Source organism: Erpetoichthys calabaricus, chromosome 3 (genome assembly GCF_900747795.2).
Source record: "Erpetoichthys calabaricus chromosome 3, fErpCal1.3, whole genome shotgun sequence".
Taxonomy (NCBI): Eukaryota; Metazoa; Chordata; class Cladistia; order Polypteriformes; family Polypteridae; genus Erpetoichthys; species Erpetoichthys calabaricus.
The window spans coordinates 27,431,356-27,452,390 of NC_041396.2; the positions used below are offsets into that span (position 1 = coordinate 27,431,356).

General features: G+C 39.9%; 1 protein-coding gene across 2 annotated transcripts in view; it reads right to left on the reverse strand.

Moving 5' to 3' along the window:
- The window catches only part of LOC114647849 (uncharacterized methyltransferase YdaC-like), a 53,849-nt gene that overhangs the window by 13,084 nt on the left and 19,730 nt on the right, over positions 1–21,035 (reverse strand). The window contains exons 1-2 of one of the 2 annotated variants that reach the window (XM_051924519.1): positions 16,888–16,957; positions 7,017–7,454 (exon numbers count right to left, since the gene is read on the reverse strand). In XM_051924519.1, the coding sequence (XP_051780479.1) occupies positions 7,017–7,454; positions 16,888–16,891 (442 nt within the window). In that variant the 5' untranslated portion in view covers positions 16,892–16,957. Of the gene's footprint in view, positions 1–7,016; positions 7,455–16,887; positions 16,958–21,035 lie in introns of those variants that run through there. The other variant, XM_028796509.2, reaches the window with a different exon arrangement.

Consider the following 21,035-nt stretch of genomic DNA (forward strand, 5'->3'; position numbering starts at 1 on the left):
CGCCCGGTATTGGACCAGGCTCACGAGTTGATCCTCTGACGAGACTGACACGCGGGCTCCCTCAGTCTACTGGTCTAGGATGATGGCTCTGGGTCTTTTGATATTACTGTAAGTATAGTATAATTCACATATCTGTATTACTGTAAGTTAATAGTATAAATCATATATCTTTATATATATTACTGTAAGTCAATAGTACAATTCCTATATCTGCATGTATATTGCTATTATATTGTATGTAACTGATATTATATTTGAACAAGTAAACAATTGAAGTATTGGACCTTTCCTCTCTGATTCTTGCCTGCTTATTTTCTGTTAAAACCTTTGAACCATTTTCCCAAACTAAAACACAGCCACTAAACATTCATCTTGAAATATCAGTAACAATAAAATTATTATTCTACCTGTAACTTTTTCAAATGGAGCAAAGATTTCCACAAAAGTTGTGTCTGCGTCTTCACATCGAGGCGACTCATTTTCAAAATACTGTAGCATTTAAATGCCTTCCTTTGCCTGTAGTACGCAGATATTCCAGCAGATGGCAGAAGACAAGTATCTGCTTGTGTCCTACCGGCTTTTCAGGAATGTTCTGAGTATCTGATGTACAGTGTATTAATGTTGTACAGGTCTGAGAATCATTATGTCGCGAAATGTCCACATACGTCTAATATTAATGGGATTTTTGAATGTTTAATAATGTCCATAGCTTCTTTCTTCTTCTCATCATATTTGTGTCACTGTTTTTTAGACTGTCTCCTAACATTTACATTTGTTCATTTAGCAGACACCTTTATTCCAAAAGACTTACAAATGAGGTCAACACAATTGAGACAACATCAGTTACAAGACTAGGTTACAAAAATTCTGTTAGCCTTAAAAGTAACCAACCATTAAAACTAACAAAAGCAGAAGACACATTAAGGTTATCTTAAATACAAAAAGAACTGTGCATCAAAAACTACTAGTAAATAAGAAAATATTTACAAAACAAGAAAGGTTCTTCAAAGGTTTCTTTAACACACTGAGTGAGTGAGCTGATCAGATGAAAGTGGGCAGCTCAGTCCACCAGCCAGGGGATACACATGAACAATCTGGATCGAAATGTGGTGCCATGTGGAGGTGGTATCCTTAACAGACCTAAGTTTGGGGAAGAAGCAAATAAGGAGGTGCTGAGCCACTGACTGCTCTGTAGACAACAATCACTGACTTGAACTTAGTGGGTGCAGTGCGCACTTAACTGGGGATGATCCTGAGCTGATCTGGTCTTAGTATGTATTTATGGTAACAAAAATAACTTTGTGGATTAGCAGCATAGCCGTGTGCTCCAGAGGTGCAGACTAACAGCAGACTAAGACTAAAACTAAGTGTAGTTGCAATTGACGTCTTGGAGTCAGATATGGCAAACAAAATTGCATACTAACTTAGACCACCCCGTGAGCTGGTCTAACAGACTTAGTATGGTGGGTAATGTTACAAAATTAATTCTGCACGCATCAGAAAGACAAACATGAAAAAACAAAACTATGCCATTAGAAAATGTTGCTATATATTTATATTTGGACAGAAGTATAGTGTGATACTGAATCAAATACATATATAAATCAATGCCACAGAAAAGACAAGCGATGCATGGAAATATTTATATTGCATAATATTAGAAATAGAAAAATACAGATTAATATACATTTAACCATTAACTTCTTCAGTAAAAAGAAGCAAAGTCAGTGTTTGTACATCAGAAATCACTTGGCCACCCAGTTCAGAGAGTGCAAATTAAAAAATGCTGCTGACATTTTAAATGCTTTGATGACTGTTGGATTAATCTGGTAATTAGGAAAAGATGGGTATATAATGAATGACATGTATTAACTCTTCTCTACTATGTAATTGACAAAATGAGTTCTAGAATTACCAGATTAAGACTCCCACAGGCTTCAGTGTCACACACATAAAGAGGGTGGGAATGTCTGATGAATAAAAGCAGGTAGCTGATGTAAGACAATAAACTGTGCAGCATACATTGGTGCATCCAGTCTTCAATGAACAGGTGACAAAGGACACTACAAAGTTGGTCACCATAGGCCTTAAGGCCTTGAGGACTGACTCCGTCTGATCTGGTCGAGCTGACAGAAAGGCTACAGTAATTCAAGTAACCATTCCATGCAACTGTGGTGAGCAGAAAAACATCTCAGAAAATACATCAAACCCTGAGGCAGATTGGTTACAACAGCAGCAAACTAAAGTCAGGTTCCACTCCTGTCATCAGAAACAGAAAGCTAAGCCTGTACTATGAAGCTCCCCAAAACTGGACAGTAAAAGACTGGAGAAACATACCCTGATCTGTTCTAGAAAGTTGATTCTGTTCATCTGGACATAGTTTTTTTCCCACGGGAGATACGTTACATCACTCATCCAAGTGACTTCTTCAGTCTCAGCTAACTGCATGTTTCTCCAACCTTATAAACAGTACCTTTGCATAATGACCGTGACTAGCACCATTGACTAACAATGGGCCGTGTGATCAATAATATGCAAATTGTACATGAGTACCATTCACAGAGAGTTGGGGAATGGCTGCAATCACAGCATTGTAAGACAGTGAAAGATGTACCCTCAGGCCCCCTCCTCGGTTCAGAGATGGTCTTAGATTGTGAAATTGCCATCAGCAATGGGGGACATTTGAAAGTTGATGTGTACCATAAACCAATGCATACAGATCAGTATTTAAGGTTTGATTCTCACCATCCACTAGAGCACAAAATAGATGTCATCAGGACTCTACAACACAGAGCAAACACCATAACCACAGACACAGTGGCCAGGAAGCAGAAGAACATCAAAAAGGCCCTGAGTAAATGTGGTTATCCCAGCTGGACTTTTGACAAAGCAGGGAAAACACCTAAAGAATGCTCTAAGCAATCCAGGAGAGAGGAAGGACAACCGCTGCCTAAGCAAAAACCTTTGGTGATGCCTTATGTGTCAGGTGTATCGGAACAGCTGAGACGCATTTTTTCAAAACACCAGGGGCCTCATGTATAAACGGTGTGTACGCACAGAAATGTTGTGTACGAACATTTCCACGCTCAAATCGCAATGTATAAAACCTAAACTTGGCGTAAAGCCACGCACATTTCCACGGTACCTCATACCCTGGCGCATGCAATTTCTCCGCTCAGTTTTGCAGACTGGTGGCACCCAGCATCTAAGCAGTGCTACTGTTCCTGTGTGGTTACCCTTTCTTTCTTAGACCCACATTCCTGATGCAGCTTTATAAATACACTGAAATTAACTGCATATTGTTTATTAGTGTAATGCATCTGATTGTAGTTAACCTGTAGCAATATAATGGTCCAGGGAATAGCCATAGTATTCCAATTACCATAACTGCTTTAGCGTTGTTAAGGGTTGCCACAGCGGATCATCTTTTTCCATATTACTCTCACTGCACCACACGGAGTATTTATATCACTGTATCTGAGTGAGGAATCGCAGCAGCAGCTGATCAGAAAGAGAATTATCGGTATACAATTTCAAGCACATGCTGCCTTAGCCACGGCAAAACATGTCAAAGCCTTTCTTGTATGGACCTCGCATTTCAGAAACAGTTTCATCCCAAGAACTATAAACGCACTCAATCAAGTGCTCCTTGTAGAACTGTTTGTACTTATAAGTACAATTACCCCAATGTAAACTTGCACTACAGTTATAATATTGCACAAAATTTTGCCACTTTATAAAGCGCGTATGATGACGATATCATTTTTAAGATGAAATGCAGCAAAATATGTTACTTATAGTATACACATAAAACTTTAACTTCATTTAAATAATCTGTATTGTTAATAATTAAACATGTGAGGACACAGTGCCGCAGCGCTAGCTAGTTCACGGATAGCTCCTGCCTTGCGTTGTATTCTTGCTGGTGCTGACGCGACACTGGAAGGATAGACGGATAGAATAATTAAACATGTACTATGAAGATATTTTAATGTTTCTTAAAAGTTTTGAAGAGTCGGCGTTCTAAGCTTACAGATGGCTTAACGTCTATTACAGAGCTGATTGTGTGGCGATTGGGTATTTGCAGAAAGAAAAGTAAGGACAGGAATTGGAGGTTAGTACGTTTGAAAGAGACAGCACTTCTGTAATAAATTATTTCATCGAAGGTCGCGCATGGCGCATCAAGCCTCTTGCGTGAGATATGAACAATCACTGTGCCACCGTGTTCCCATGTTTAATAACATGCTTTCATTCCTATCATCATGAAAAAGATATCATGTATACATCTCAGTATTTTAATTATTCAGAGAGCTGTAAAATCACAAATATAATAGATTCTGTGTCCTGTCGGAGAAAGAGAAAGAACGGAAGCACGTAGTGATTCACACACATTGAGCACATAGAAGATCAAACACAGAACAAAGCATTTAACGTGCTACTTTAGTTACGATGGGATTTGAGAAACTAGTAAAATAAACGATTTTAAGATGAAGTTTATGATGTTCTACTTTAATGACAAAATAAACTATGTGATTAAAGTGGAAATTTCGAGATTAAAGTTGACATTTCGTGCTTTTTTCCCACTGTGTTCCTATTTTTTTTCTCTGTACCCTAATAAGCTTTCATATGACACTCAGACGGTCCACTACGAGTCACCTTTTCATGCCGACTTTGATATGTGACAACTTCTTTTTTATTTTGGGCACTGTGCGACTTTGTGAACTTGAGCTTTCGAGTTTCTCCGACACGCTATGTCACTCGATCAACTTTCTTTTGTTGATTATACCACCGTTTAAACCAACAAATAGTACGTTTTTCCTTTGTCTCCACTTGGTATTCGCTAAAATTCTTATATTTTCCCCCGTGCTTTTCCCATTGTCTTTTCACAGAAGGCTATTTATATCGATTTGCATATTCAAAGAGGCGTAATTCTGGCATAATTCTGGGAGGAGTTGGGGCGGGATAGAAGGCGCGTGCACGTGCGTTACTTTTCACGCTGATCGGGATTTATGTAGTGGAAGAACGTGAAAGTTTGCTTACGCACAGATTACTGCATCTGGATTTTTCTGTGCGTACGGACAATCCCGCTTTTGTGCTTACGCCACGTTATAGTGTGAGTTCTACGCACGGCATTATACACGAGGCCCTAGGTCTCTGTGGCTTTCAAACCTCAAAACACCCCAAGGATCGGGTGCTGCGACACAGACAGAGTAATATAGTTTACGCAGTTAAGTGCCAAGAGGACTGCAGTACAATTATGAATCAGGGAAACCAAACAACCATTGGCGAAGCAGATGGCACAACACAGAAGAGTTACCTTGTCAGGCCAGGACTCCGCAGTCTATTTACATCTATAGGACAGTGGTCACTCTTTCAGTGATGAAGATGTGCACATCCTGGACAGGGAGGAATGCTGGTTTGAGCGAGGAATCAAGCAGGCCATTTACATGAAAAAGGAACAACCATGTCTGAACCGAGGAGGAGGCCTAAGGGTACATCTTTCTCCATCTTACAATGCTGTGATTGCAGCCATTCCCCAACTCTCTGTGAATGGTTGTCATGCCCATTGATCAATGGACAATTTACATATCATCGATCACATGGCCCATTGTTAGTCAATGGTGCTAGTCGTGGTCATTATGCAAAGGTACTGTTTATAAGGTTGGAGAAACCTGCAGTCAACTGAGACTGAAGAAGTCACTTGGATGAGTGATGTAACGTATCTCCCACGGAAAAAAACTATGTCCAGATGAACAGAATCAACTTTCTAGAATTTCCTTACCTGGATTATTGAGCATGCATCGAGACATACCCTAGTCTGACGAATCTCAATTTCTGCTGAGGCACACAGATGGTAGGGTCAGAGTTTGGCACCAGCATGAATCCATGCACCCAACTTCCCTTGTGTCAACAGTCCAAGCTGGTGGGTGTCCTGTAAAGGTGTGTGGAATGTTTTCTTTGCACACTTTGGGCCATTAACACCAATCAATCGTCACTTGAATGCCACAGCCTATTTGAGTACTGTTGCTGACTATGTGCATTTCTTAAAGGCCACAATTTACCCGTCTTCTAAGGGCTAATTCTAGCATGACAATGCACCATGTCATAAAGAAAATGTCATCTCGATCTGGTTTTATGAACATGATAATGACTTCAGTGTTCTTCTTCCCAGTCAGATCTGAATTGAATAGAACACCTTTGGGATATGATAGGATGGAAAGTTTGCAGTATGAATGTGCAGCTGACAAATTTAAAGAAACTGCATGATGTAGTCAGGTCAACATGGATGAGAAAGGAATGTTTCCAGGATCTTGTGGAATCTAGGCCATGAAGAATCGAGGCTGTTTGTGAGCTAAAAGAAGGCTCTACCCAGTTTTATTATAGTGGCCCTAAGAATTTGCGCATTGAGTATATCTAACTCATGGTAAAAATGAAAATTTCAATAAATACTTGTTACTAGAACTGTGGAAGGAGTGTGGCTTCAACAGGAGCAACACATTTGTACTCAGACAAAGAAGCCAAGGCTTAGCAAAAAAGAATGAAAATTGTAAACCACCAAAACAGACTTTTAAGGAGAACCAACACAATAAGCATTAAGATCATTCCAAGTCAGACCTCTGACAAAGATGACCTGCGATTCATTACCTTAGACTGGCATGAATTGCTCACTTCACCTCAACTACACACAATTAGAAACAGTAGCCCCAGCCAATGGTTTCAAGCTTGGACAGATGGGAGATACCCAGTAAAGTGACAGCAAAGGTAACTTTTGTAATTTGTGGATCCTCTATCTTTTATCGTTTCCTCCTCTCGTGCAATTATAAACAATTACAGAATGTCTCCTAATAATCATACATTCAAGTGGATCTCATTTTTGTATTCCCCGTAACCCACTGGAACCCAAGCAATATGAGCCACTGGAATATCAGGAATAAGAGGGTTTAGAAAATAAATACATAAAACACTTGTATGGTAGACATATTCTTGATCACAGCTTACAAAAGTGGACAGCTCACCTGGTTTCATTACTCTGTGAAGTTCTGCAGAACAGGTCTTGAGGTCTGGCCAGTAGTAGTAACAGTTACAATGAAAAACTCTGTCCACACTTGAGTCTGGTAGTGGGATCTTCTCCACACTGCCCAGTAGAAGCTTTGTCTTTCCAGAGGCAATCTGCTCCTGGAGTCGCTTACTGGCCACATTGTGAATGTATTCAGAGTAGTCGAGTCCATACAGAATACCCTTAGACTCAGTTAGGTAATGAATAGCTTTTTGGAGCCCCAAACCGGGTCCAAAGCCCACTTCCAAGACTGTGTTGTCTGGCTGGATCTGCACCAGTTTTGCTGCATTTCCCTCTAGGGTCTCATTTATATTTTCCAGAACTGTTTTTACCAGCCAGCCAGTGAATGAATGTCTGGGGTGTCCCAACTGCTGAGTCAGCTTGTTCAAGAGCATAGCTAAAGAGAAAAGAAATGTTATTGTTGTTATTGCAATTTATTCAACAGAAATCATAAATTATTCTACATTGACACTAACTTATTTAGAGGATATGATCCCAGGATCATAATGTAAAATGAAATTTGCACATTGCCTGGGTGTATTCTGAAAACAGCAAAATCTACAATGGGGATAATAAATAAATAAATAAATAGTCTCCAACCACAAATCACTGTTGTACATCTACCTTTATAAACTGTTTTGCATATGCACCATAATGCATGTAATTCAAAAGTAAATAAATTAACTAAAAAGGTTCATCATTGCTGTGACTGCTCACTACTGACCTGGTAAATAAAGTAAGTTTCTACACCCACTCAAAACTCATAAACTTAGCCCTACACTGAAAAACATTGAGTCAAGTTTCATGGGATTTCTGAGGGAATGCTGACCTCTACCTCATTGCCTCATTGAAGTTTGCATCTGTTTATGTTGTATCAGATAAGTTCAGTTTACTTTTAGACAGTGGATTTTCATTTATAAGCCCTGAGCACTATACATATTCATAAAACAGTACTGTTAAAATAAAACTCCTTAAATGCATACATAAAAATATAAAAAATCCACCTTATCCATCCATCCATTATCCAGCCCGCTATATCCGAACTATAGGGTCACGGGGGTCTGCTGGAGCCAATCCCAGCCAACACAGGGCGCAAGGCAGGAAACAAATCCCAGGCAGGGCACCAGCCCACCGCAGGGCACACACACACACACAATTTAGAATCGCTAGTGCACCTAACCTGCATGTAATTGGACTGTGGGGGGTAACTGGAGTACCCGGAGGAAACCCAAGAAGACACAGGGAGAACATGCAAACTCCACGCAGGGAGGACCCGGGAAGCGAACCCAGGTCTCCTAACTGCGAGGCAGCAGCGTTACCCACTACGCCACCGTGCCGCGGATTGCATACAGTCATATGAAAAGGTTTAGAAACCCTTCTCAGCCTGCATAATAATTTACTCTCCTTCCAACAAAAAAGATAACATAGGTATGTCTTTCATTTCCTAGGAACATCTGAGTACTGCGGTGTTTTCCGAGCAAAGATTTTTAGTGACTCAGTACTTAGTTGTATGAAATTAAATCAAATGTGAAAAACTGGCTGTGCAAAAATGTGGGTCCCCTTGTAATTTTGCTGATTTGAATGCATGTCACTGCTCAATGCTGATTACTTGTAACACCAAATTGGTTGGATGAGCGCGTTAAGCCTTGAACTTCATAGACAGGTGTGTCCAATCATGAGATATAAAGGTATTTAAGGTGGTCAATTGCAAGTTGTGCTTCCCTTTGACTCTCCTCTGAAGAGTGACAGCATGGGATCCTCAAAGGAACTCTCCAAAGATCTGAAAGATTGTTCATTCTCATGGTTTAGGGGAAGGCTACAAAAAGCTATCTCAGAGGTTTAAACTGTCAGTTTCAACTGTAAGGAATGGAAACCAACAGGTTTGGCATGTCAAGAAAAATACAGGAGCAGCATATGAGCAGGATTGTGAGAATGGTTACAGACAACCCACAGATCACCTCCAAAGACCTGCAAGAACATCTTGCTGCAGATGGTGTATCTGTACATCGTTCTACAATTCAGCACAATTTGCACAAAGAACATCTGTATGGCAGGGTGATGAGAAAGAAGCCCTTTGTGCATTCACACCACAAACAGAGTCACTTGTTGTATGCATATGCTCATTTAGACAAGCCAGATTCATTTTGGAACAAATTGCTTTGGACTGATGAGACAAAAATTGAGTTATTTGGTCATAACAAAAAGCGCTTTGCATGGCGGAAGAAGAACACCGCATTCCAAGAAAAACACCTGCTACCTCCTGTCAAATTTGGTGGAGGTTCTATCATGTTGTGGGGCTATATTGCTAGTTCAGGGACTGGGGTCCTTGTTAGAGTTGAGGGTCAGATGAATTCAACCCAATATCAACAAATTCTTCAGGATAATGTTCAAGCATCAGTCACAAAGCACAGTTCGAAATCTACAAAGGCATTTATGCAGAGAGAGAAGTACAATGTTCTGAAATGGCCGTCACAGTCCCCTGACTTGAATATCATCGGAAATCTATGGGATGATTTGAAGCAGGCTGTCCATGCTCGGCAGCCATCAAATTTAATGGAACTGGAGAGATTTTGTATGGAAAAATGGTCAACAATACCTCCATCCAGAGTCCAGACACTCATCAGAGGCTATAGGAGGACAGCGTCTAGAGGCTGTTATATTTGCAAAAGGAGGCTCAACTAAGTATTGATGTAATATCTCTGTTGGGGCACCCAAATTTATGCACCTGTCTAATTTTGTTATGATGCATTTTGCATATTTTCTGTTAATCCAATTAACTTGATGTCAATGCTGAAATACTGCTGTTTCCAAAAAGCATGTCAGATATTAAAAGGAAGTTGCTACTTTGAAAACTCAGCCAATGATAAACAAAAATCCAAAAGAATTAAGAGGGGTTCCCAAACTTTTTCATATGACTGTATATCATTCCCACAGAAGGAGCATCACAAATATTTTTAGTAATGCAGTTTATTACTACAAAGGTTGTGACATGCCATCTGTTGAAATAACAAATGACATTCATTTCATTACTGTATGCATTACAAAATAAATTCCAATAGCTGATACACTGCAAAAATGAATTTTGAGGTCCATGTTGATTTACTGGGTGGCGCAGTGGTAGCGCTGCTGCCTCGCAGTTAGGAGACCTGGGTTCGCTTCTCGGGTCCTCCCTGCGTGGAGTTTGGATGTTCTCCCCGTGTCTGTGTGGGTTTCCTCCGGGCGTTCCGGTTTCCTCCCACGGTCCAAAGACATGGTGGATTGGTGACTCTAAATTGGCCCTAGTGTGTGTGTGTGTCCTGCGGTGGGTTGGCACCCTGCCCAGGATTGGTTCCTGCCTTGTGCCCTGTGTTGGCTGGGATTGGCTCCAGCAGACCCCTGTGACCCTGTGTTCAGATTCAGCGGGTTGGAAAATGGATGGATGGATGTTGATTTACTTAGGTTTCAAAACATCTTTGATGGGTAGCACAGCTAGTATGAATATATTTAATCAAGATAAGTTTACAAAACAGAAGAAAAAATAAAATTCTAGTCAACTTGGACCCCATCTGCCTTTGACTTTCTGGTTGTCTATCCATTATTAAGAGTTCAAGGAGTGCAATATTGTGTGTGATGCATTGTACTTACGGGGATTGCTCATTACATACACAGAACCCACCCCTATGACTTAATGGAATACTCCACCCAAAAATGATATATGTTTTAATATGTTACTTGACTCATGTAGTTTGCAGTGGTGGCCGAAAACATTTTTTAATCTCATATTTTCATTGAGAAAGGACATGACAAAGCTACTGATATCAAACATATTCATGAAAAACATCCCACGTTACTCATGTTACGTAATCCAAATGTCAAGTCATCCAGTTGTATAATAAGTAGATGCAAAATACACGCATTTTTTGCTAAATTGTTGTTAAAAAATAAGTACAAAAAATGAAAATAATCCACAAATACAAAGCCTTTTTCATGTGAAATGGCACTTTTGAATTGAAGAACTGCCTCCATCTCTCATTCATTGGTAAAGGGTCCCTCTTTTCAATTCAAAAGTAACACAAGTAAAATTTATTTAATGGATGTTTTATATTTGCTATTGCCCACCAAATTTTATTTATTTATTTATTTTTTAAGGGGTTTGAAAAGGGCTAAAAACCTGCACAGTGTCAAGGCAAAAACAAGTCAAAAAATGACAGACAACAGTCAAAACCAAAAAGCTCCTAAGAATAGAGAATAACTACCCCAAAAATTGTGCGTTCAAAAAGGGTTTTTAGAATCTGTTAACTCAGATAGGAAAATGATGTCACGAGTGACAATTTAGACCCATTCTATTGTAAACACGGGTCGTGACCCATGAGGACACGCCCCTAACAACACACAAGCTACCCTAACAACGGAAACACCAAATATAGGTGATCAGAAATAACAAAAATGGTGGCAAAACTGGTATAAGACGATTCCTTACAACAAAAAATAATCTATTGTGGTGCTCAGCACCAATGCTGCATTGGTTTCAGAAATACAGGGTGGTCCAGATCTAATTATGCAACTGTTTGACTGACAACCGTCTTCCCACCATTTTGGAATGCAGGGCAGGTGCTGCCATCTATCAGCAACAAAAAGAATTTTAAGTGAAATCTCTATGTGCAGGGCAGGTGCTGTGAATTCTCTATGTAATAAACTTAATAAGTTATAGTGTAATGAAAATTGCATAATTAGATCTGGACCACCCTATAGGAAGAGAAGACCTACAATGCAACTAGCTGAGTGCCGAGTGCCTTGGAGACCTAGCATGGACCTGCTTGGCTCTTTAAAGGAGTTGCAGGAGAGTCTGTGGGCTCAAAGCTGTAATCTGGAGTGCCATTTGCAGCAGTAGTACAGGGGTGAAGACAGCTGAGAGACTGCCACCTCTGCAGCTTCTCCATCTGCTAGAGTCTTTTAGCCAGTATGGCAGACTGAGTTTCAGCTAACCCCAAGTGAGGTGTAAGAAGCAGGGCCAGTGGTAAAAATGTGCAGGCAAAGAGCAAGACAGAGCACAGAGGCACAGCAGAAGCAGTGATGGAGTGATAGCCTCAAAGCTGAAATGCAGACCTAGAACGTTCTTTAGCTGCAGTTCAATGAAGGGAAACAGGCAAAAGATCAGTACATCTGCATCTCCATACAAGGAGGTTTGCCTATTTGCTTACAACTGATCAGCATTTAGCACCTCAGCTGTGTCACATAACATTGCAGCACTCAGCATCCTAGCTGTGCCATTTGACAACACAACACTCACGATCCCTGGTTATCTGCCAACAAGCAGACCACACTGCCATTTCAATGAGTTTGTGCACAGTTGCAAGGACTTGGAAGTGGTTTCTGGTGAGAGCGACATTAGCGGGATGGCTACATAAGGGCACTATTTAAAGATACTTTTAGAGCATTAATTCCAATTGTGTTGGCTATTATTAACAACTGTCTAAAATCCAGTATAATGCCAGACAACTTTAATAAACGTGCAATTGTTCAGCCTTTGCTGAAGAAGCCCACACTTGATCCTACAGCTCTTTCAAACTATAGGCCTATTTCTAAGCTTCCATTTCTGTCCAAAATTATGGAGAAAGTGGTTTCTTTGCAGTTAATTTCATATCTGGAGGATAACAATGTATGTGATGTGTTTCAGTCAGGTTTTAAAAAACTTCATAGTACTGAATTGGCTCTGCTAGAGGTAACAAATGATATTCTATTAACTTTGGACTCTGGCTCTTCTGCAATCTTGGTCTTGCTGGATCTCAGTGCGGTATTCGACACAGCAGACCATGGAGTTCTGTTAAAACGGCTTGAGGATTAAGTAGGCATTCAAGGCTGTGCACTTAAATGGTTTGTGTCCTATTTGAAAGGCAGATCTATGTCTGTTAACAAAGATGGGAATTTCTCTCAGCCAGCTCCTCTCACACAAGGCATCCCTCAAGATTCTATTCTGGCTCCCCTTCTATTTTCCCTTTATCTACTCCCATCTTTTACAAACATGATGTCACGTATCATTGTTATGCTGAGGATATGCAGCTGTACCTCAAAGTTAGTTCTGACATCACTTCATCTGTAAAAAAGCTGTTGAAATGCTTTGAGGATATTAAATATTGGATGGCACAAAATTTCTTGCAATTAAACGAAAATAAAACAGAAGTCATTATTTTTGGACCTACCACATCTGCAGTTGAAATCGGCATGCACTTAGGATCTTTGGCAGCAATGGTTCATAATGATGTCAAAAACTTAGGTACAGTATCATCTTTGAGTCGTCACAAAGTTTTGAAAAACAAATCTCCATGGTAGTAAAGTCCAGTTTTTACCAACTGAGGCAAATTTCTAAACTAAAATCTTTTCTGTCACAGAAGGACTTGGAAATAGTCATTCATGCCTTTATTACATCTCGACTAGATTATTGTAATTCCTTATATGTGGGTCTGCCAAAATCTGCTCTGTTGCACCTTTAGCTGGTTCAGAACATGGCAGCTAGATTTTTAATTGGCTCAAGAAACATTTTAGCCTACCGGTGAGGTGTTGCATTAATTTTAAAATCTTGTTGTTTGTTTTTAAAGCCTTACATGGCCTCGCTCCAAAATATATCTGTGACCTCCTTCACTCATATGTGCCATCAAAAACACTGAGGTCATCTGGATGACTGCCAGATCGCTGCTGAAGTCTAGGGGAGACAGAGCTTTTTTCAGTTGTTGCTCCAAGGCTTTGGAATGACTTGCCTCTGCACATCAGGTCTTCATCCTCGATAGAGGTTTTTAAAAGTCGGTTTAAGACCTACTTGTTTTCTTCTGTCTTTTGTTGTGTATGATGGGATTGTGGTTGATGTTACAATTGGTTGTTTTTATTAATCTGATTTTGCGTGGTTGTTTGTATTGTGTTTATTTTAATGTTTTTTGTTTTTTTTTTGTACAGCACTTTGACCAGCCTCTGTTGATTTAAGTGTGCTTTTATAAATAAATAATCTAATCTAGAACAAAAAAGCCATACAGCATGGAAAAATCGGATTTTTATCAGACAGGATAGTAATTCAGATCAATCAGCATACCCCTATTATCACAGTTGCAAGCCTGTCCAATCAGAGACCGATGAAAAGTAAAACATGGGTGCGGCATTATCAGAGCAGGTGCTGTAATGTAATTTTTAGGAGATCGAACATTTGATATTGTCTTGCGCTGCAAAAGGGTAAACAGTCCATATATATAGATGGTCATTTAAAACGAGAGGTCAGTGGTGCAGCAAAATGAAAATGAAAGAAATAGAACAAAAAAACGCGGTTTTGGTGAAAACTATACCTGGTCTTTAAAAACAAAATAGAAAAATAAAGATAAACCAAAGTAAGTTTTGAATAAGCAGTAAATACAGCACGTGAGACCAACGAAATTAACCTTACATACTGTACAGTCAGGATGGCTAATATTACCGCTACTAACACCTTAAACAGAAATGTAAGGTCCAATTCATGCGGAGTCACCGACACAGAAGTGAATAAACAGCACTGTGAGACATCAAGGCCAATGAACGAGAGAAGACGCACCGAAAAGCTACAAACTTGACCGAAGGATCCCCCTGCCGGTCTGTTATTTTTTTAATTGATTCATATCGACTCCAAAAACCTCAGTAACATTTCACATTTTCTGCGAAAAAAATGATGCCTGTTAACTGCGCTAAAGAACATTCATTTACAACTCTTGTGACTTTGTTACCTCAATTGTAAAGCATCATCCATCCATCCATTATCCAACCCGCTATATCCTAACTACAGGGTCACGGGGGTCTGCTGAAGCCAATCCCAGCCAACACAGGGCGCAAGGCAGGAAACAAACCCCGGACAGGGCGATAGCCCACACACACACACACTACGGACAATGTAGGATTGCCAATGCACCTAAGCTGCATGTCTTTGGACTGTGGGAGGAAACCGGAGTACCCGGTGGAAACCACATGGGGAAAACATGCACACTACACGCAGGGAGGACCCGAGAAGCGAACCCGGGTCACCTAACTGCGAGGGAGCAGCGCTACCCACTGCGTCACCGTGCTGCCCTTTGTAAAGCATCGACAAACACAAAAGCAAATGTTCACCCGATATAAAGTTCTGGATTTTTTTTCATCTATCTATCCATTCTCTTCCGCTTATCCGAGGTCGGGTCGAGGGGGCAGCAGCTTGGGCAGAGATGCCCAGACTTCCCTCTCCCCGGCCACTTCTTCTAGCTCTTCCGGGAGAATCCCAAGGCATTCCCAGGCCAGTCGAGAGACATAGTCCCTCCAGCGTGTCCTGGGTCTTCCCCGGGGCCTCCTTCCGGTTGGACGTGCCCGGAACACCTCACCAGGGAGGCGTCCGGGAGGCAGCCTGATCAGATGCCCGAGCCACCTCATCTGACTCCTCTCGATGCGGAGGAGCAGCGGCTCTACTCTGAGCCCCTCACGGATGACTGAGCTTCTCACCCCTATCTTTAAGGGAGAGCCCAGACACCCTGCGGAGGAAACTCATTTCAGCCGCTTGTATTCGCGATCTTGTTCTTTCAGTCACTACTCATAGCTCATGACCATAGGTGAAGGTAGGAACGTAGATCCACTGGTAAATTGAGAGCTTTGCCTTACGGCTCAGCTCCTTTTTCACCACGACAGACCGATGCAGAGCCCGCATTACTGCGGACGCCGCACCGATCCGCCTGTCGATCTCACGCTCCATTCTTCCCTCACTCGTGAACAAGACCCCGAGATACTTGAACTCCTCCACTTGGGGCAGGATCTCGCTACCAACCCTGAGAGGGCAATCCACCCTTTTCCGGCTGAGAACCATGGTCTCGTATTTGGAGGTGCTGATTCTCATCCCAGCCGCTTCACACTCAGCTGCGAACCGATCCAGTAAGAGCTGAAGATCACGGCCTGATGAAGCAAACACGACAACATCATCTACAAAAAGCAGTGACCCAATCCTGAGCCCACCAAACCGGACCCCTTCGACACCCTGGCTGCGCCTAGCAATTCTGTCCATAAAAGTTATGAACAGAATCGGTGACAAAGGGCAGCCCTGGTGGAGTCCAACTTTCACCGGAAACTGGTTCGACTTACTGCCGGCAATGCGGACCAAGCTCTGACACTGGTTATACAGGGACCGAACAGCCCTTATCAGGAGGTCCGGTACCCCATACTCTTTGAGCAACCCACAGGATTCCCCGATGGACACGGTCGAATGCCTTTTCCAAGTCCACAAAACACATAGACTGGTTTGGGCGAACTCCCATGCACCTTCCAGGACCCTGCTAAGGGTGCAGAGCTGGTCCACTGTTCCACGACTAGGACTAAAACCACACCATTCCTCCTGAATCCGAGGTTCGACTATCTGACGGAACCTCCTGTCCAGGACACCCGAATAGACTTTTCCAGGGAAGCTGAGGAGTGTGATCCCTCTGTAGTTGGAACACACCCTCCGGTCCCCTTTCTTAAAGAGGGGGACCACCACCCCGGTCTGCCAATCCAGAGGCACTGTCCCCGATGTCCATGCGATGTTGCAGAGCCGTGTCAACCAAGACAGTCCTACAACACACAGAGCCTTGAGGAACTCCATGCGTATCTCATCCACCCCTGGGGCCCTGCCACCGAGGATTTTTTTCTCTAATCGAATCCCTATAGCTGATTTGTTATTAACATACATAACGTTTATAGTGCTTTAGTATATGCATGTGCCTAATGAGGTCGGTGCCTTTTGAATTATGACTCCCAGGGGTCTGTGGAGGTCTTAATCCCTTAATACGACTTTCAATCGGCAATCTAAGTTGAGAGAGGGAAAAAGTAAAATACATATACATTACCCATGCTTCGTTTGGCAAATTATCCTCGTGTAGCGTCGAAGGTGCAAATGTGTAAAGCAGTGGTAGGGCGATAACAGGTTGGAGCACCTGAGATAGCTGTAGGTGGTTAAGCAACATAACAATGAAATCGGGGGTGATTTTAAATAGCAAAGGCATATCATGTTCTTTTAGAGGAATTTTCATTCCAGTGTGTTATTATAGAGAGACGTGTTTTACTAGAATGACATATTACACACGTATTTTGGTTGATGTATTGATGTGATGTTTCCATAAACAGAACACTGTACAAATTGCTGCTAGATATTTGTGAAAAAATTAAAGATAAGTCTTACTCTAATAATACAACCTTCAATAGAAAAGAAAAAACTGCAACACGTATGAACCTAAAATCTTAGGTCAGGGAGCCGCCTTACTGCCTTTAACTCTTTTTCTGCTTTTAAGGTCTACGAGGAATCTTTGATACAACGAGCCGCATGAGATTATCAGTAAAACTTGGCTAATGCAGATATCCTTTGAAATCTTCCTTCTCTAGAGATTTCAAACGAGCTACGGTTTTGACAAAACGATAACCTAAGATAATCACAAAAGAAAAATAATGCAGAACTATTAATACGCCCTTCATAAAAAGGGTAAAGAGATTTGCATCGAACGCCGTCCCATTCTGACTCTTCATTCTGTTAAACCTACAGTATATGGAAAAATGAGCCATGCAGAATCGAATATGAGAAGTAAACATTCGAAAATAAATAAATAAATAAATGTGGAAATCTCTTCAAAGAAAAATAATGAAAAAGTAGGTACACTGAAAAAAATGGCATGTCAGATTAAAATAAAAAATATGTTGCACATAATAAAATAGTTTTAATCAAAAATAATTTAATTATGCTTAATGCACTACATTAATATATCCTGGAACAACATGATATTTTATATAAAATGAATGAAACGTTTTCATTCTCTGTTAAATTAATCATATTACGTTAAATGAACATGACTAACGTTGATAAAACATAATATTTTAACAACTATTTTATACACTGTTTTAAAAATGCACCTCACCAATATACTTCGGTATAACCTTTTTAGGTTGTCAATTATACTTGTTCTGGTATCATTTTATAGTTCATGTTCAAAGTTATTAATAAGATATAAACAGGTTTTCTTATACCAAAACTAGTTTTATGTGCGGTAAAAACAATACTAACAAACAAAAATACAAGAGATTAGTATTCAAAAGCTGAAATGTACAACAGTTGTACAAAAACACTGTTTCTGCACGTATAACTAAATATCCACCTTGGATAGAGTGTTATAAAATACATATATTTATATTTATGCAGCTGTATATATTATAGAATAAATGTTAACTATTAGTACTTAGTAGTATATATATATATATATTATATATATATATATATATATATATATATATATTTATTTATTTATTTTTTCTTCAAACGAGCAACTTCAGCAACTGCATTGTATTGCATTCGGGTGTATTATTTATTTGTCTGTATTATTAGCATTTATCTTTTTGAGCAATGAACAGCAACGCTTTTTTATTTAAGTACACGTTAACGTACCCATACTAAGACAGTAAATCTAATAGTACAGTAAGTCTAAACTTAATAGTACACTTAATGACTTGTGACGGTAGTTAGTGGGCATAGTTTAATAAAACATTAAAAGAGAATGCAAGGAAAAATGCAAAACGGAGTAACATTAGTCAGAGTGATTAAATGTTTTAAATTAATATCTGAATATTGTTTGAGTGTGTGTGTGTACTTTTAAAAACTTTCATTTCACTAACCTTTTGCTCTTAACCGGCGACAATAACTCAAACCCGCAACCTAATGCGTCTTTGAAAGTCACATGACTTTACCGCCATGCTGACGATGAATCCCCTTGGTGCGTATTAATTTCCGGTGAGGACTAAATGTAGCTATTTGACTTCTACCTAAATGACTGAAATTTGTATATTGTTCATCCCACAAAATCCAATAAATTAAACAAGATTGATTTATGTTCAAAAGTGGAACATAAACAATGCATGTAATATAAAGTAAATAAATGTTTGTAAATGCAACAACCTGCCATTTCTCTTTTTTTCAATGCAGTCTGGAAGTCGTATTTACAAAGATTGTCTTTCGATTGTTACGCTTAATAAATCTGTACAGTTTGCATTTAATGAGTAGAAAGAAAAAATGCGATTTAAAGGTATAGTCCAGACTTTAACAAAGAACAGGAGTAACTGAATTGTAAGGAAAAGTACATGAAGCAGAAAGATACAGATGAAGGTGAACGCAGAGGCTTTGGGATCCCTCAGGAACCACGAGTGACCATTAAAATGATAATTAATTGCTGTTGTTATTGTCCCAGAACATAAAAAAGAAAAACAAAGTGAAAAACCAAAAAATATCAAATATTATCCAACAATGCAAAAACACAACAATAATTATTAATTTCACCACTAGGTCTGCTTGTGATTTGCCCGGACAAGTTTGAAGACTTATAAATCTCTCAGTCAGAGATGTGGCGATTTATAGAGAATTTGACCTTGGTGAATAACGATCTGCAGATAAATATTTGGCTCCCTTAAGGTAAAGGATGCTAAAGCAATTTAGTTGGAGCTTGGTGGTACAAAAGCGAGATGTGTGGAGTCAATCAGAGGTATACAACAAATTTAGCAGAGAAAGGACATACAGGAAAGTATGTCGAAGAGTATGGACTTGTGATGAGGAGAGACAATGAGCATGTGGGTAGAAGAGTGATGAGAATTGAAGTACAGAGGAAGAGAAAATGAGGCAGGTTGCAGCAGTTGTACATGAGATACAGTAAAGGAAGACTTGCAAAATAATAAAAAGAATACAAAATATTTGTATATTTTAGAAAAAGAAAATAAAGAAATGTATGCCTGTTTCATGCTTGTGTGTTTTATTCTTCCACGAGACAATGTTAACAGGTAAACTATCTTCTGGTTATCCTAAGCAATGGCAGAAGAAAGAACAGGTTCTTCACTAACCCCCAGTGTTCAAATTCTAAACAAAAGTAACTTTACTCAAGCTTCAACAGCTTTCCCATTGATGAGAAGAAATGGATCCAAGCAATCAATCAATGAAATAAATAAATAAATTACCTATTATTTGTATACCATGATAGAATGTATGTTTTTAAGCCACTGCTTCAAATCTCACGAGTACATAAAGTTTATGCACTGTCTTAAGTTTGATGCTGTTAGCTGAGACAATTTTGGTGCCTTACTAGTCTGGCGGGCCTAGACAAGATTCTGAAACGAGAATAAATGTCCGGTGACAACCTGTTATAAAGCATGTTGTGAATAGCAGCGACATCCTGAGCATTGTGAATAGCAGCGACATCCTGCGCAGCAACGACTGCTGTATACAGAGCTTCGACTTAAAACACCAATTTCTCCAGTCTGTGCATTTTAAACCACTGCCGGGGTTTCAGGGAGAGAGCAAGAGCAAAATATACTGAATATACTGAATAAAAGACTTGACACTGAAAGAAAATAAAAATCTAAAATTGCTGTTATCAACTCAGGAGTTTAGTAATCCAAGGTAACTGAAGCTTAATAATGAATTTGCACGCTGTAATGAGCCTGCAACAGAGGAGAAAGTCAGACGCATGCTACAGGGCTCCTCAGGTTCGAAGAGTGCCTCTGTCTGCTGCAGTATGTTTCTGTTATTTTAACTATTGTGTCACTACATGACATAACAACAGCACACAGAGTTTAGATAAGCATTGTGGTCTATGGATATACAACGTATTAAAACACAATGGATATTTTGTCATGCATCCCTAATTAGACAGTAATGCTAAACTTCTTTACTTGTGTAGGTGAGCAGTAAGAAGGTGAATGTTGTGCAGCCTTGTTTGTGCTTTACTGAAGAAATTAGGAAAATTTGTTGATTCAGTTTTTTTGAGTACTGAAATCTACAGTTGCTCTTTGTTACCAGGTCCCTGTTTCAGATGTTGCACTTATACAACACAATACAGTACAATTTATTTTTGTATAGCCCAAAATCACACAAGAAGTGCTTCAATGGGCTTTAACAGGCCCTGCCAATGGACAGACCCCTAGCCTTGACTCTATAAAAAGACAAAGAAAAACTCCCAAAAAAACCTTT